Source organism: Vipera ursinii (genome assembly GCF_947247035.1).
Source record: "Vipera ursinii genome assembly, chromosome: Z".
Classification (NCBI taxonomy): Eukaryota; Metazoa; Chordata; class Lepidosauria; order Squamata; family Viperidae; genus Vipera; species Vipera ursinii.
Window position 1 is genome coordinate 94,851,294 of NC_139517.1, and position 16,893 is coordinate 94,868,186.

General features: G+C 36.3%; 1 protein-coding gene across 1 annotated transcript in view; it reads left to right on the plus strand.

Annotated features, from left to right (window-relative positions):
• The window catches only part of DGKB (diacylglycerol kinase beta), a gene marked incomplete at both ends in the record, with an annotated part of 339,119 nt that overhangs the window by 25,281 nt on the left and 296,945 nt on the right, over positions 1-16,893 (plus strand). The window contains 2 exon segments of the mRNA XM_083379029.1: positions 9,217-9,334; positions 13,362-13,450. Of these exon segments, the coding sequence (XP_083235155.1) occupies positions 9,217-9,334; positions 13,362-13,450 (207 nt within the window).

Consider the following 16,893-nt stretch of genomic DNA (forward strand, 5'->3'; position numbering starts at 1 on the left):
TTGCATTTAATTGATTAATTAACTAAATCATATTTACATAATGCAACTACTGTCATATTTTTCCTACTATGCTATTAATAAATGTCAATAGAAAACACACAGATCAAAATTCACAAACTTAATTATATTCATTTTTCCTCATATTTACTAAATAAATCCTTACAAGCTTCCTTATACAAATATAAATTCTTCAACTTTTTGTGAGATTTCCAGCATTATAAACACCATTTATTTACATAGTCAAATATATTGGGTGTTACATGCTAGTAGAAAAACACAATTTGCATTCTAGACAAATGCCCAAGTTCTTTGATTTGAAATTATTGAGATCAAATAAGTTTCTTTTGAAAATGATATTACATTATTTACTAAGGCTTCCACACTGCAAAATCTTAATGGGCTCCAGCCAGTTTATAGTTCTTTGCTTGAAATAATGTCAATGGATTATGAAGGCTAATCAATTTGACAATGGACATCCTTGCTGGACAAAATAACAGTAAAAGGGCATTTCTCAGAAGTGATGCTTTTTATATGAACTATGTGTGGCAGCTGTGTATTGGAGAATGCAACTGCTGCAGATTTTTGTTAGAAATAAGACCATTAGGTTACTGTTGATTCCATATGGTTTCTGGTGATATTGGAGATACTAAATATCTGTTAGTATTCAATATTCTTAGAAGGTTGGTTACGCTTCTAGCTCAAGAAAGGTCTTCTTCACTCCTGACACTACACTAAGCCTAATGTATTGGGTAAGAATAGTCATTTGAATTCCACATGCCATAGAGCAGGCATGTCAAACTACTGGCCCATGGGTTGGATGCTTCATGCTGAAACTGTACCCACCCCATTGCTGGCAATGGGGAAAAAGTCCCAATATATCACGCAACATCACTTGACATTGCGAGTTTGACATGCCTGCCATAGAGTGAGGCTATATAGTTTGGACCAAGTGATCTTGTATGGGATGATTTGTTTGTTCTAATGGTTAAGACACCAGACTAGAAAGCAAGAGACTGTGAATTCAAGTTCTGCCTTTGCTGGGAAAGCCAGCTGGGTGACTCTGGGGCAGTTACTGTCTTTCATCCAATTCACTTCACAGGTTGTTGTTGTGGGGAAAACAGGAGGAGGAAGATGTGCTGGATATGTTTGCTCCCTTGAGTTGTTGTAAAAACAATAAAGGCAGGATATAAATAAACAAAATAATATCACTTGAATTTGCCTTGAGTTGGACTCTGAGTGGATGGGTCAAATTGAGAGAGTCAAACAAGGCTGGAACAAATAGTTCTGAAAAAAACTATTCCACGCTGTTTCCCCAATCTGATGAATATGTGCAGGAAACCATTGGATGACATCATTGGCTAGTTTAACATAAAAAACCTCCCTTTTTACAACCATGTAATCCCTTATTTCAGGGTAGAGTTGGGGTGACTGGATAGATCTGAGCATTTACTGACCTTCCTATGCCACACAGTATTTTTTATTTGCGTCCTAGGAAAGGAACATCTGCCATTACCTAGGATTGAACTCTTAACCTTCCGAGTGGGAGGCAAGCATCTTCACCATTAAGCAACCATGCCACTCTAGTTAAACATAAATATGTAGACGAAATACAGTTATATCTTTCAAACGCTGGCAAGTCAAGTGAGCAGGTAGAAGCTGTGGCCAAGACAGGTACCCTTTTTGAACAGGAGGACCTTCAGATACAAATATGTGACTTGTCATCTCATGTTTGGATTACTGTAATGCACTGTACTTTGCTGCCCTTGAAAGCCACCCAGAAATTGCCGCTGATCCACAATGTTCTTTCGGGTCTTTTAGTTTGACTTTAGTGTTGTACTTTGCACTTGGTTCCATTAATTAATTAATTAATTAAATTTCTATAGAACTTTTAGAACAACTGTTGTTTCTTCTGCTCTGTTGTATTTTCTTCTAATAAGTAGGCTTTTCTGTTTGTTTTAATCCACCCAAATTTGTTTGAGAGTTGATGAAGTAATAATGTATGTGTTTGTGACACTGAGCTGGACTTGAAAAAGAGGTCATTATTTGTCTCTCTGTATATTTCAGAATCCTTCTGAGCTGCCTATTTCCTTATTAATTTATTTCTTAAACATGTCTATGTAAAAATCCTCCACAAGTTTTCAAAAACATCTATTTTAGTTTGGTAAAAAAAGAATATACAGCTTTTTAAAAAGCGCAGTAATTTTTGGAGTGAATATGTTTGGAATTTCAACTGAGTTTTCTCCACAACCTTTTCTCCACTAGATGTCAGGGTTGAATTGCAGCAGTATTTTGCTATAATGTGTTATTTCAAAAGCTGTAAGAAATACATTAGTGATGTTACCTTATAATCAACCAAATGAACCTTTACACAGATGACTCTTTAAAAAGGAAAAAAAAATACTTAAGGAAATTTAGGCCGAAGTATAAAAAAAATTCAGCTGAATTGGTCCATAAAGAATGGTCTAGCTAAGCAAGATTATTGCCACAATGATTGTCAATGTGCATTCCCTAAGGAACACTCAATCAACACTGCTTAGTTAGATCATAAATTTGGCTAGAATAATGGAGAGTCCTACTTCACTTGGCAGGAAATATATTTAAAGCACTGTGTCTACATGTTCAATATAAATACCTAAGGCTTATATACTATATAGTAAATATTATGAACACTGCTTGTTTAGTATTGAAAAATGTTAGCAGTATGTGCTTTTTATTCCAGTTTGAAAATGAATAATTCTGTGATGAAGATTTTCCACAGATATTATAAAAGTGTGAAGAATCAAAGACCACAGAGTTTGTCCAGAGAAGACATTCACAAGACATTCACAAAATTTTAATGGGGGGGGGGCGGTGGTAAAGCCAATATTCTGTCTATAACCAATTACTTTTGTTCTCATCTGTATCCTTTTTGGGAAAACTAGGAAACATTGATAAAAAAATATACGAAAGCTAATCACTAAACTGTCTCTGAACAATAATAGCCAAAAATTACTTAATCAGAACATATTGCTTCATTGCTATTCTTTGGGTTTTCCACAAGAGGGAGCATCTGCAATTCTTTTAGAGAATTTTCAGAAACTATTAGAGGAAGATGTAATAAAAATAATATGCTAACATATGTATAACTGGGATATGTGTGTGTGTGTGTGTGTGTGTGTGTGTGTGTGTGTAATATTAAGATTTAGTTTTAATAACCTAAAGAAACTTCTTCATTTTTATTTGATATAATACTAAATGTAAAGCATGATTGTAAAGCCTTCTTAGCAATTTTTTTTTATTCCATTTATATCCCGCCCTTCTCCGAAGACTCAGGGCGGCTTACAAGCTTAGCAGTAGCCTTCATTCTATGTATATGCCTGCTTATTAGGGCTTTCGCCCCCCCCAAGCGGCATTATTACAAAGTCAGCTTATTGCCCCCAACAATCTGGGTCCTCATTTTACCTACCTCGGAAGGATGGAAGGCTGAGTCAACCTTGAGCCTGGTGGGACGCGAACCTGCACTAACTGCAGGCAGCTGGTGTTACTTAAGGAGGCATTAGCCCACTAATAATATAATATAATAAAAGTACCCTGTTTACAGAATTGAAACAGTATTTTATGCACATTCACAGACACACACAACAAAGAGACACATACAAACACCTGAGTCCCATTGATATCAATATCCCCAAGTTTATTTGCATAGTAGCACTATCAGATGTTCTAAAACATCTATTAGAATCTGTAGAGTGGTAGCCACATGTACCACCCTAACTATTTACAGGGCTTTTTTGTCATAGAACACTCAGAACAGAGTTCGGCACCTTTTTTGGATGGAACCTTGTAGGGTAGGCAAGGCGGGTTGTATGACATGTGTGAGTTTCGGCACCTTTTTCTTTTAAAAAAGCAAGTATTAGGTGCCAGTAACAGGAAAAGGAGTTGAGTTCAAAGCACTAAAAGTTTATTACATGCTACCTACACAAGAATTTGACCTGCAACAATCAAGCCAAATTGATAGATATGGGTCAATGGAATTCAAGGAAAGCTGGACTGGGTTTTCTTGTGGAAACACAATGACTCCAAACCAATGACATGTTTAGTCCCACCCTAGCCTGCTCATCTCTTAAAGCAAATAAAGAAGATCTTACTACTATTTATCATCTTTTCAAAGCTGAAAAAAAGAAGTTGACTTGTACTTTGTGGATTTTAACAATTTTAACTGTTTTGGATTTTGTAAGCCACTCAGTCTTCTGGAGTGGGGAGCCATACCAAATCAAATAAATTGTATTAAATTAAATTGAGAATTCATTATATTTCTCTGAATGCACTTTGCAGGGTTTCTGTTGAGTTAAGTGAATATGTTGTATAAACAGTCTTAACTATTTCTTTAAATTGAAAAAGGAAAAAATAACTCAACCATTAACTTCAGTATATAATGTCCCAGTGTCCAAATATGTATCCAGAGATTGAACACTCAGATTTGGAAATAACTGATTGCATGATTGCACAGCGTTATATTTTTGAGGCATGAAACAGTTTTGTTACCAGGAATGCTTTCAAATCCATGTCAATTGGCTATGAATTAAATGTTTTAGTGTAGCAGTTTGGCTCATGCACATTTCCAGTAAGCTTAACAAGTAACAAGTAAAACTATTTCCATCCGGAAGGAACTACACAGAATATGTTTTTATAATATGAGATAGTATAAAAAATCCATATCATAGTATTGGCATTTGGCAGATTACAATCTCTGGGTTAAGAAAAACAATTTATGGCAACCCAAGGGGCTTTATATCACCAAAAATGGTGATAGTATTTTCCTTCCTTGAACAACAAATGACTAAAGCTGTACAATATTTTCATGAACAGCTGAAGCTGTGCATTTTTAATATACAGCCTACTTTTGGTTTTCAGCAGTTCTTGAAAACAGTGTATAATTTCAGAGGTTTATTAGCTTAAGGAAATAAAATGCAGTCTGCCATTTTTAATAATAGGAAATCCATTTGTAAATACCAGTTCCAATTTACTTACAAATATGAGTTAAAGACAGACTTAGGAATGAAACCTATTTTTAATCTGGGGACTGGTTGTAAACATTTTTAAAAAGTTGATACATAAGTAAAATGTATATTATAGTAAAACAACATTTTTGATGAAATAGTAGAATACAAAATCTATATAACAAAATACATTTTAAAAAAGTTTAAAAAGATTGAACATGTGGGCAATAAAGTGAACTAAAACTGAAGAAAAAAGAGTTTAATATAATAATAATAATATGGATCTAACTCAACGTTTGCACATATAATTAAATCTAAAGCATATAGAAGTGTATTCCTTCATATTCTTGTTTTATAATGTAAATACATTTAAAAATTAATAGGGAACTATTGAATCTATTCTTTAAAATCAGTAGCATATTTTTTCTACTTTGTAAAATAATCCCTTTGCTGAATCCTAGATTTGATAAAACCAGTGTTATCTATAAAATGTTAAATTCCATATTTTGGTAGGACTCATTGATTTTCCAAAATTATTCATTACTATATGGTGCCAATATTAACCTTTAGTGTATATTCTAGTTTCATTAACAATTGCATTGTTTCTTTTATTTCAGTAGATAAACATAGCAAAGTGAAGGTGCTTCCATTTCCTTAGTTATGAAACATTCATTTCTCTAAAGCAGAGATCCCCAACATTTTGGACCCAAGGGACCGGTTCTGTGGAGAAAGGGTTTTCCATGGACAGGAGAGTGCATGGTTTTGTGTGCTGCCTGCATTCCACGGATGGGGCTTTGCTTGTTTGTGCAGACTGGTTGCTGGCATGCCGCGTCCCGGTACCAGTCCATGGACCGGGGGTTGGGGAACCCTGCTTTAAGACACTTGACCTTAATAATGATCAGGGCAAATGATTTTAAAATTTTACTCAAGAGAATTTATAAAGAAAATCTATACGTAGTGAAAACCCACAATGACATGGGATAAGACATGCTAGAGTTAAAGATGGCATTTTATTGTATTAAAATAATACAATGTTATGTAAAATAATAATGTTAAATTCCAGAATGTATGTAAAAACATAAGGTGTTTAAAAAAAAGATGTGGTTGAAAAAAGTCCCTGTAAGCAGTTCAAGCAGTCCCTTGAGTAACACCTTGACCGGAAGTCTAGTACACTGTTATGTATTTACATGTTATTATTATACACACAAGTTATGAATATGAGTTCAACGGGGCTGAGGTAAAAGCCGCGGCAGCTTTTGACAGCTGTCAAAAGCTGCCGGAGAACAACTACGCAAGCGCGAGCCGGCTGACAGCTCTCGGCTGTCAAAGTCGCCAGCTACCGTGCACGCGCCACCAGTTTGACAGCTCCGAGCTGTCAAACCGGCCAGACACCGATTGGCTGAAACGAAACAAGCGGGAAACCGGCACAGCCCCGATTGGTTAAATATCTGACAGCTGTAGTATAAATAGAAGCTCTGTTTACTTGTTCCTTGCCTGGTTCCAGAATAAAGTTAATTCTGTTTAAGCCTGCTGTCCTGCCTGCTCCTTCAAAGCACTGGCGACGAGGATGGGATCCTCTGCTTCGCATAGCTGAAGTCACCATCCAAGGGAAGAAGAGATTTTTTCCCTTGGTCTCGAGCTAAGTAACTAGCTGAAGTCACTGAGTGGTCCCGCATCTTCTTAGATTTTGCAGGTCCCTTCCAGGGACAAATGTTCTTAATTGTGGTAGATAGTTATTCTAAGTGGTTGGAGGTGGCTCCGGTCACGAGCACGACCTCTGCAGCCACAATACAAGTGTTAAGGGGCTTGTTTGCCACACATGGACTCCCAGATGTGTTAGATAACAGCCCCCAATTTACTTCCCATGAATTCCAGAGTTTCACAACGGTGAACTCTATTAGACACACCACCACGGCTCCGTTTCATCCCTCGACGAACGGCTTGGCTGAGGTGATGGTAAAGTCAACCAAAGAGGCACTGCGGAAAATCATCATCGGCAATTGGCACCGCAGACTTGCACAATTCCTGCTAGCACAACATACCACCCCCCGCACAACCACCGGAAAGTTGCCAGCTAAACTCCACTGGGGCAAACGACTCACGACCAGACTTGATCGATTACACCCAGATAGAACCCCCGCAGACCCAGAAATACCCATCCGGCACAGAACTCTCAATGCTGGCCAAGCCGTCTGGGCTAGAAACTACGGGGGTGGGAATAAGTGGATACAGGGGGTTATCCTAGAACAAACTGGACCCTTGTCATACATCATCAATGCTGGAAACAACAACCACCTCCATAGACACATTGTTCAGTTGCGACAGCGCAGCCCGCAAAACATGGGGGAAGGGGGAGCAACAAAATGCCATCACACTGAAACCCTCCCGAGCAAATGCCATCACACCAAAACCCAGAGCATAATGACTTTCCCCCACAGCAAGCGTCCAACGAAAAGGACCCGTAAACTGAGGAGCCAAACCTTCTGCCCCCCGAGCCAGACTCTAACACTGACACAGCACTGACCGAACCAAGGGATGAAGATCGGACGGAAGAAACACCCCCCCCCCCGACGTTCAGTAAGAACAAGGAAACCCCCCGCCTACCTAAAAGACTTTGAATGGGGAACACCGCGAAGGAACAACCGGGGGAACCTTCAAACCAATCAGAGGGAGGGGTAAGGGGTGTTATGTATTTACATGTTATTATTATACACACAAGTTATGAATATGAGTTCAACAGGCTGAGGTAAAAGCCGTGGCAGCTTTTGACAGCTGTCAAAAGCTGCCGGAGAACAACTACGCAAGCGCGAGCCGGCTGACAGCTCTCGGCTGTCAAAGTCGCTGGCTACCGCGCACGCGCCACCAGTTTGACAACTCCGAGCTGTCAAACCGGCCAGACACCGATTGGCTGAAATGAAACAAGCGGGAAACCGGCACAGCCCCGATTGGTTAAATATCTGACAGCTGTAGTATAAATAGAAGCTCTGTTTACTTGTTCCTTGCCTGGTTCCAAAATAAAGTTAATTCTGTTTAAGCCTGCTGTCCTGCCTGCTCCTTCAAAGCATACACTATATTCTAAATGAATATATTGTATTTTATGCCAACTGGATTGGTCCATATGTTCTGTTCATGCATAGTCGTCATTCTTTTGAATAAATAGCAGCACTTAATAGTTATAGTATAAATACATCTTCTCTAAGGACCTGCCTCCATTTCCCTACCAAGAAAGCAGAACTCTTGAAACTTGTATCATTTCAAAAGGAACTTTTATTGGCAGATACAGACAGCAGGAATGCTAGGCAGGATCTCAGGGCTTCCCACCCAAATGAATAGGTAAAATCTGCAAAATCATAACCCCACCCCAACTGTCCATCTGGTTGGTTCAAACAGACCAATCCATAGGTGTCATTGAGCTGTGGGAAATGAACCAATAAGGTGCCTCTTTCAAGGTTAGGTCTTTGCTGTTTCCTCCCTCCACACTGAGACAAGGCAGATGGCCTCAAGACATTCCTTTCAAGTCCGGAAGAGGATACATCAAAGCAGATAGAGGAAGCATTCCACATGCACTACAAAGCCCCCTGGTCTTCCCCGTTCCCCCATAGGAGAATGGCAGAACCAAAACAACTTAAACACAGAGAATATAAGGGATTAGTAATTGAGGGTTATGACACTTCTTCAATTAATTCAAGTTCAGTTTAATAGACAAATACTTTATTATGAAAGTCTTGTCTTCTTGAATTTTTGTTTATTGTACTTAGTTTTACCTAAGTAAAAATGTGACAATTTTAATTAAGATGTTTTTATTAAATCTTCATCATTATTCATTCATAACATATGGAAAAAATAAAAGGCAATACTAAAATAATGTGGGTATTTTTTTCAAAAAGCCCTATGCAGCAGGGGGCCTTGAATTTGTAGCTGTAGCCAAATAAACCCTAAACATACAGTCTATCTTTTAGAATATGGTTGTGTACATGTTACCTGGTCAAATCATTTTATTAACAATAAATGCTAAAAAGTTTTAGAGTTTTCAGCTCCACCCCCCCAACTCCCATTTTGCTACCATATCTCTACATCTTTATTTGGAAAAAATTATGTTGTAATCACTTGAAAATTAATAAATGAAGAAGCAGATTGTCTTTTATGTTCTTGAGTCAATTTCAATTTTTATTGGCACTTAAAGGTTTTTTTGTTTATGCCATTAAATGAAATCCATTTCTTTTTATGTGTTCTGCAGAATGTGAAAGATGATGGGCAGCATGTATGGAGACTAAAACACTTTAAGAAGCCTGCCTACTGTAATCTCTGTTTGAATATGCTCATAGGATTAGGCAAACAAGGTCTCTCTTGTTCCTGTGAGCATGCATACTGGTTGATTCTGAATGTTACCTAGACAAAATGATTGATATGGGCACAGGGATTTTTGCATCAAGAGCTTTTAGATTAGACCATTGTGAGTAGCTTTAAATGAAAAAGTGAAAATAAATATTGTACTTGGGTGCTGCATAAACGTGTGTGCAGTTGTTCACACCCTTTGTAAATATCCAGTATAGCATATCAATAAAACAGATAAAACAATTACAATATATTGATTCATGTGGATGTAACAAACACACACACACACACACACACACACACACACACACATATGGGACAAGGCTTACAGTTCAGTTTGACTCTGCCACAGTAGAGTTGATTCTGCCAGTCAAAAAGTAGGTTCTGTATCACGCTATGTAGAGGACTAAAACCAATATCTCTTACTTGGTATATTTTATCATTTAGATGTTACTGCTCAGCTCAAAATCAAAAGTCTGCAAGTTACAGCCATTGCCTTATTTTGTGGAACTTAACAAATAATATCTATATTTGTTAAAGTGATCAGATAAGATTTTAAGTAAGTCATCTGCCAGGTTTTCTTTTACCTTATATTGTATTTATTTCTTTATTTATTTTTTGGTCCCTCATTTAGCTTTGTTATTTATTTATTTTGTTTAAGCAATAAGTTTGTTTCTTATTCTCTCCATCCCATTGTGATTTATTCCCTGATCTTTAAATGCAAAGATGGGCAGAATAAATGTTTCTGATTTTAATTGATTTAATAGCAGCACTGACAAAATAGCTTTCCTTTCATTCTTAATTACTTCTGAAATGAAGGTAACTTCCACAATTTCATTAGTGCAAATTATTGCATGAATAGCTGTGAGCTCAGTACAGTTCTGGTACTCAAACTCCAGGACCAAGTGCTGTATATCTTAGTACTGTAAATGGCTCTTGAACCAGGTTCTGCTTACATGTACATTATAGTCTATTAGAAAATTAAAACAACATACATCTTCTAGTCTTCTTAATACTACTTTTTATATTTACAATTTATTAAGTTTCAACAAGATGAACAAAATTAAACAAGCAAAAAAAATAGAAAAAAAAGATTAGACAAAAAGCAAAATAAAGATGCAGAAAGAAAAAGTAAAGCAACAAGAAAAGGATTTACTTCCAAGCTTCTTTGGTACAGATATAGATAAAAATACAACCAACTAAAATTAAAAGTAGACTATTTTATTTTATAACTCCATGTAATTCTAATAAACAAATACTAAAGTTTAATTTCTCTTAGTTTCTTGCAAAAAAGCCCAAAAGAGATTGCCGAGTAAAATTAAAATTGATCAGTCCTGGAAGCCGTTATTTTGCCATCTCTGTCAATTCCATCAGTTTGACTATCCATTTGTCCAATTTAGGCTTTTGTAAATCCTCTCACGTTTGCACAGCAAATCTAACTGCAATATGAAAACAAATTTCCATAACATCTCCCAATCTGTTTATCCATTAACCTCCAAAGGAAAGGGTCTGGTTTCAGCCGTACGTTTATTTTTAAAATCTTCAGAATCAGAATACATATTTGGTCCAGTGATGGGATTCAAATATGTGAACAATCAATTCTCTTGTGGATGCCGCTTCCAGAAGTCCATTCTGGGCCTGGGCAACAAAATATTAGCTACCGGTTCTGCCAAACTGATGTAAACTGGCTGAATCCCACCACTGATTTGGTCCCAGTATTCTCTAGCTTTCTTGCATGTCCAGAAAAGATAAAAAATGTACCTACTTTTGGTAACATTTCCAAAAAATATATTGTATCAAAAATTTACCCATATCATACTGCCTTTACTTGTTCATCCTATTTCCATTTTAGTAAGATTTTTTAGATTCTAGCAATAATATTATCATCATTTGTACCCTATTCCACAACAAACTTGATCTTACCAATTTCAAAATCTTTCTGTTAGCTGGGCATACCAGAAAGCCAATGACATACAGGATATAACCTTCTAATTCTAAATCTCCTCTTAAATTCTTCTTGAAAGAGAAGCAAGTTTTAATGCTTATTAATAATGGACAGGTGAGGTAACTTTGATTCATTTCAGTGAGGTGTCTTTTGCCATTAAGATAATATAGTATATCAAATTAATAAAAAAAATCAGCATAATCTGTTCATTGAGGCATTTCTCATTATCTCACATATCTCATAGTTTTTATGGCATTTACTTCCCTCATTTAGCTTTGTTCTTTTTAAAAATTTATTTATTTATTTATTTATTTATTTATTTATTTATTTATTTATTTATTTATTTATTTATTTATTTATTTATTATCTTCTCCATGCCATTCCCCTGATGAAGCATGAGAAAGACAGAGTTTGTTCTTTGGTACCAATATAGATAAAAATGCATCTATTCTTAGAAGGATTTAAAATGCAGCTTTGTTTGAATTCCTGTTAACATTTTTGAATACAGACACTTGAAGAACTGCCTTTCTTAAATCTTATCCACTTTAAAATGCAACAAGAGGAAGGAAATAGTTGAACAAAATATTATATTCTTTCTCTGTTTTCATCTTCCTGTTTGATGTTGTGTTAAATTTTTTAAAAATAATTTTTTTTAATTACCTTCCATCTATGGGCATCATAGGCTGATAAACTCTTCTGATTCCTTATTATAAGTTAAAATAGTAAATTTATTGTTTCTGAGATATTGTAGAAATTTTATTATACTGTGGTGAGCAAAAAGTTCCGGAGAATTTAAGCACCTCCTTCTCTGACCATCAACTATTGCTTTCTTTGGGCTATTGATTAATAACTCTCTGTAGTATTTGGTTTGATTGTACAGCCTTTCCTTAGTTTTTTTTTCTTTTTACAACTCTATGGTTCCATAATTTGGGTAGAGTTGGGGTGGCTGAGTAGAGCATTTAAAGACTGGATACTCTTCCTGATCCCTTAGTTTCTTTAGTTTCAGTTGAAGAAAAAGGCAGCAGGATTTGTAAATATTTTTTTTATTTTTTTTATTTTAATTCCATTTATATCCCGCCCTTCTCCAAAGATTCAGGGCGGCTTACAAGCTTAGCAGTAGCCTTCATTCTATGTATATGCCTGCTTATTAGGGCTTTCGCTGGGCCCCCCAAGCAGCATTATTACAAAGTCAGCTTATTGCCCCCAACAATCTGGGTCCTCATTTTACCTACCTCGGAAGGATGGAAGGCTGAGTCAACCTTGAGCCTGGTGGGATGCGAACCTGCATTAATTGCAGGCAGCTGGTGTTACTTAAGGAGGCATTAGCCCACTGCTCCACCAAGGCTCTAGGAAGAGGTATTTTATTATCTCATGTTATTTTATTATTTTAATTTAGGTTGGTTCTTCAATAAATAAGGCAATAATTCCTCTGAAACAAACTCATCTGCTGTAACTTCATTACTCTTTGTAAAATATAGTATTAAATCTTTTGTCACAGTGACACATTAATCTTAACTTCCATAAATTCAAAAATATAATGTTGATGTTTTGTGAAATCAAAGCTGAATATTATCAGAATGCAAAATGGAGATGATATTGTGTTTCTTTAAAAATAGTAAAGTTTATAATAGTTGGAATTAATTTTCTGAAATGAAGATATTGACAACAAATCAAAAATAAAGAAATAAATAAGCTACTATGTGGAAACAAGACTAATTAGCCATTTAGAGAAAGACAAACTTGTTGCCCTTCATATTCAGTTGTACCAGCTGCTTTCATGCCTATAGTTTAGAAAGTATAGATTTCTTCATCTTGGCAAATGACAGGAAAACATTTGGCATTTGCCAATTAAATTTCTTCTATTTATTTGATTTGATTATGAATTATTGTGAACATCTTAGTGAGAGCTGATTTAATCAAAAGTTGCTATTAAAGAGATTCTTCACCAACTCTTCTAATGTTATTTTCTTTACTGGACAGTCTTTTCTCTTTTAGAGTTAACTGGATATAATTCTTTGTAGATTAATTGTAGAAGAATGAGTAGGCCATTGAAAATTCATATTTATTTAGCAAAACTTTTCATAACTATATTTTTCTTTTAGTTTGCAAGTACACTGTCCATGAACGATGTGTCTCAAGAGCGCCAGCATCTTGTATCAAAACATATCTGAAATCAAAAAAGAATCCTGAAGTAAGCTGGCATTCATGTCTGTGGAATTCTTCTGTGCCTCTGTATATCTATGTGCTTGTATACATACAACAATTTAGCATTCCTTCAAAGGAGCACAAGACCTGTGTTTTAAAAATAAGCTAATCTTCTGCTGTACAGATAGTCAAATTTAAGGGGGGGGGGGAATCCAGATTTGTTATCTCTGTGCTGCTGATTCAATATATACAAGGCAACTGTGACTGTAACTTACTTATATATGTATGGGCAAGTTATATTTGTATAGGAATATATAAGTTATGTATGCCAAATATAGCTTTGATAGCTTTTTAAGTAGCTATATAGCATTCTCTAGCTTTTGCAGTAATGTAATACATAATGTCATTGAAGAGTCCATGATGATTTCATTACTTAACATTCCTGGAGATTTGGGGTTAATTCTCATGCTTTCATAATGTTGGCAGTCATATATAGCAGAATTCATATTTTTTTTAATAATGATGTTTCATCTCATCTCCACCCATCTGAGGCAGCTTAAAAAAGCTGTTTACTCTTTTTGGGTTAAAACTGTTTTCAATCTTCTTCTGACATAAAATTGTTATATATGTTATTTAGCATGCCTCATCATCAATGATGTGATTGCATTCAGGTGCTAGAGTATACCTGGTTTCTGTTACTTTCAATTTCATGACTCTACTGTTCCAGTCTCTGGACATTGACCACAATGCACATTTGGTTTGGGTTGCAGGAGATGTTGGGTGCCAGGCTCTACAGAGCATCTGTCTGCTTAATATCTGACCAATGCTTTTTGAAGTGCTTGCTAGATCTTGTAATTTCACTCCTTATATAAAAGAATTTAGCATTCCTTCAAGACAGCACAAGACCCATGTTTTAAAAATAAGACCAGAACTCTGAAAGCTAATCTTCTGCTGCACAGAAAGTCAACTGACAAGGAAAAAAATCCAGATTTGTCATCTCTGTCACCACCGACTGCATTACATTTTTCTGCTGATAAAGGATTTTGTGTGGCTTCTATTTTTTACTATTTTATTATTCTGGTAGAGGACAAAGTGCTACAACCTTCTGCCTACTCCAGAGATTAGTTCTTGATGTTGCCATTTCTCCTGTTCTGTTATACAACTTGGTTGTAGTGGCACTCTCTCTTCCATAATCGTAACTTCTCAGCCTGCTATTTTTGGACATGAATTTCGTCATTATTCTGAACCTGTATTCAGAATTAGACCAGATGCAAGTGCAATTTATGTACTTAATAGTGTGGCAACTTGATTGGTGACTATGCCAGTTATTCTAAATACTTACGTATGATTGCCAAATCTGTATGCTACCTTATGTTATGGAGAGCATTTGTGACTGTTTTCTTCATCAGCAAGTGATGTTTGATGGAAAAGAAAATAAATCCACAAATTACATTTATTAAGTTGCTGCATGTTAAGCCAATAAAGGCAACCCTAGCCTCAATTTAAGAGATCAGCAATTATCATTCAACATATGTTTATGTCAACTCATGGCATTGACAGTTACACTTAATGCAGCTATCCGGATGTGCCCTTGGACATTTTTGCTCAGGATGCCTTCCTAGGAGTAATTCTGATAGCCAGCTTGAGATTTCTTTATATCCCATGCATATTGAAATACAACTCTATATTTTGTATTTTTATCTGAGCAAATTGATAAATATATGAAAGTATGGACCTCTAAAGGCATTAGAAGTGGAATTCCCAGAATTGCAAGTTTGCATGTTTTTTTTTGAAGAATTACATATTCAACCTTACTGAAAAATACAAGCTGCAATGGTATGTACTTTGTAATAAAAAAGAAGAAATACTTTTCTGCTGTTATTGGGGAAGCAATGTTGTCTAAAACAGCGGCCCCCAACCTACTACTGGGCCATGGTCTACTGGCCACTGGGCCATGGGACAGGGGTTCTCACCTGCACTCCCGTTAGTGCCCATGGGTCATTCGTACATGCAGCAGGGCTAGTGGTAGCTAGCACCTGCGCAACTGCAAAAATAGGGCCATTAACACATGCACAGATTACACAGTCAATTAGCACATGCACACGGGACCAGCAGAAGTGGCTAGAATCTGCACACCTACACAAACAGGGCCACTAGCATCATGTGGGTGCACACAGCCTCGTTTATGCAGGTGCACACATGCACAAATTTCCCAGCTACTCCTTTTCCCTCTGAACCGCCAGCATGAAAAGGTTGGTGACTTCTGGTCTACAACATCAATTTAAAGTTCTTACTTAACTCTTTTACGCTATAGAATAGAATCCATTATTAATATTATTTTTAAAAAAGTATTCATGGTAATTTTTTTGCAGCTGTTATTTGTGAGACCCATTTGGGAAAGAAGAATAAGCACATCAATGAAACAGATAAAACAATTACAATATGTTGATTCATGTGGATGTAACAGATACACACACACACACACACACACACACAAACACACACACAGAGAGAGAGCTAAGCAATATGGGAAAAATATATTAATGATTCTAGAGGTCATATTCAGCAAACTACATGGGACAAGGCTTACACTTCAGTTTGACTCTGCCAGAGTAGAGTTGATTCTGCCAGTGAAAAAGTAGGTTCTGTATCATGCTACATAAAAGACTAAAACCAATATCTCTTACTTGGTATATTTTAGCATTTAGATGTTACTGCTGAGTTCGAAATCAAAATTCTGCAAGTTGTAGCCATTGCCTTATTTTGTGGAACCTAACAAATAATATCTGTTAAAGTGCTCAGATATGATTTTAAGTAAGTATTCTGCCAGATTTTGTTTTACCTTATGTTGTATTTCTTTATTTCCGGTCTCTCTTTTTTTTGGTCCCTCATTTAGCTTTGTTATTTATTTATTTTGTTTAAGCAATACGTTTGTTTCTTATTCTCTCCATCCCATTGTGATTCATTCCCTGATCTTTAAATGCAAAGATGGGCAGAAGAAACGTTTCTGACTTTAATTGAATTAATAGCAGCACTGACAAAATATTCATTAGTGCAAATTATTGCATGAATAGTCTGTGAGCTCAGTACAGTTCTGGTACTCAAACTCCAGGACCAAGTGCTGTATATCTTAGTACTGTAAATGGCTCTTGAACCAGGTTCTGCTTACAAGCACATTATAGTCTATTAGAAAATTTTGATCTGCTATTTATTTCAGTGCATTAACTATTGAACTTCATAATATTTCTTTATCTGGCAGTAGACCAGGTAAGCATGGGGGTTTAATGCGCAGTTGAGGGTCGCCTTATAGTCCGCGCTGATCCTTACTTCACCGTTAGGCTTAATTGGGGTGACAATAGGGGTTTCCCAGGTTCCCCCTTCCACGGGTTCTAGCACTCCGAGTTTTACCAGTTGGTCCAGTTCGTTCTCAATTTTACTTTTGAGGGCGAACAGGACCCTTCTGGCCTTGATCCTGAATGGTAAAACTTC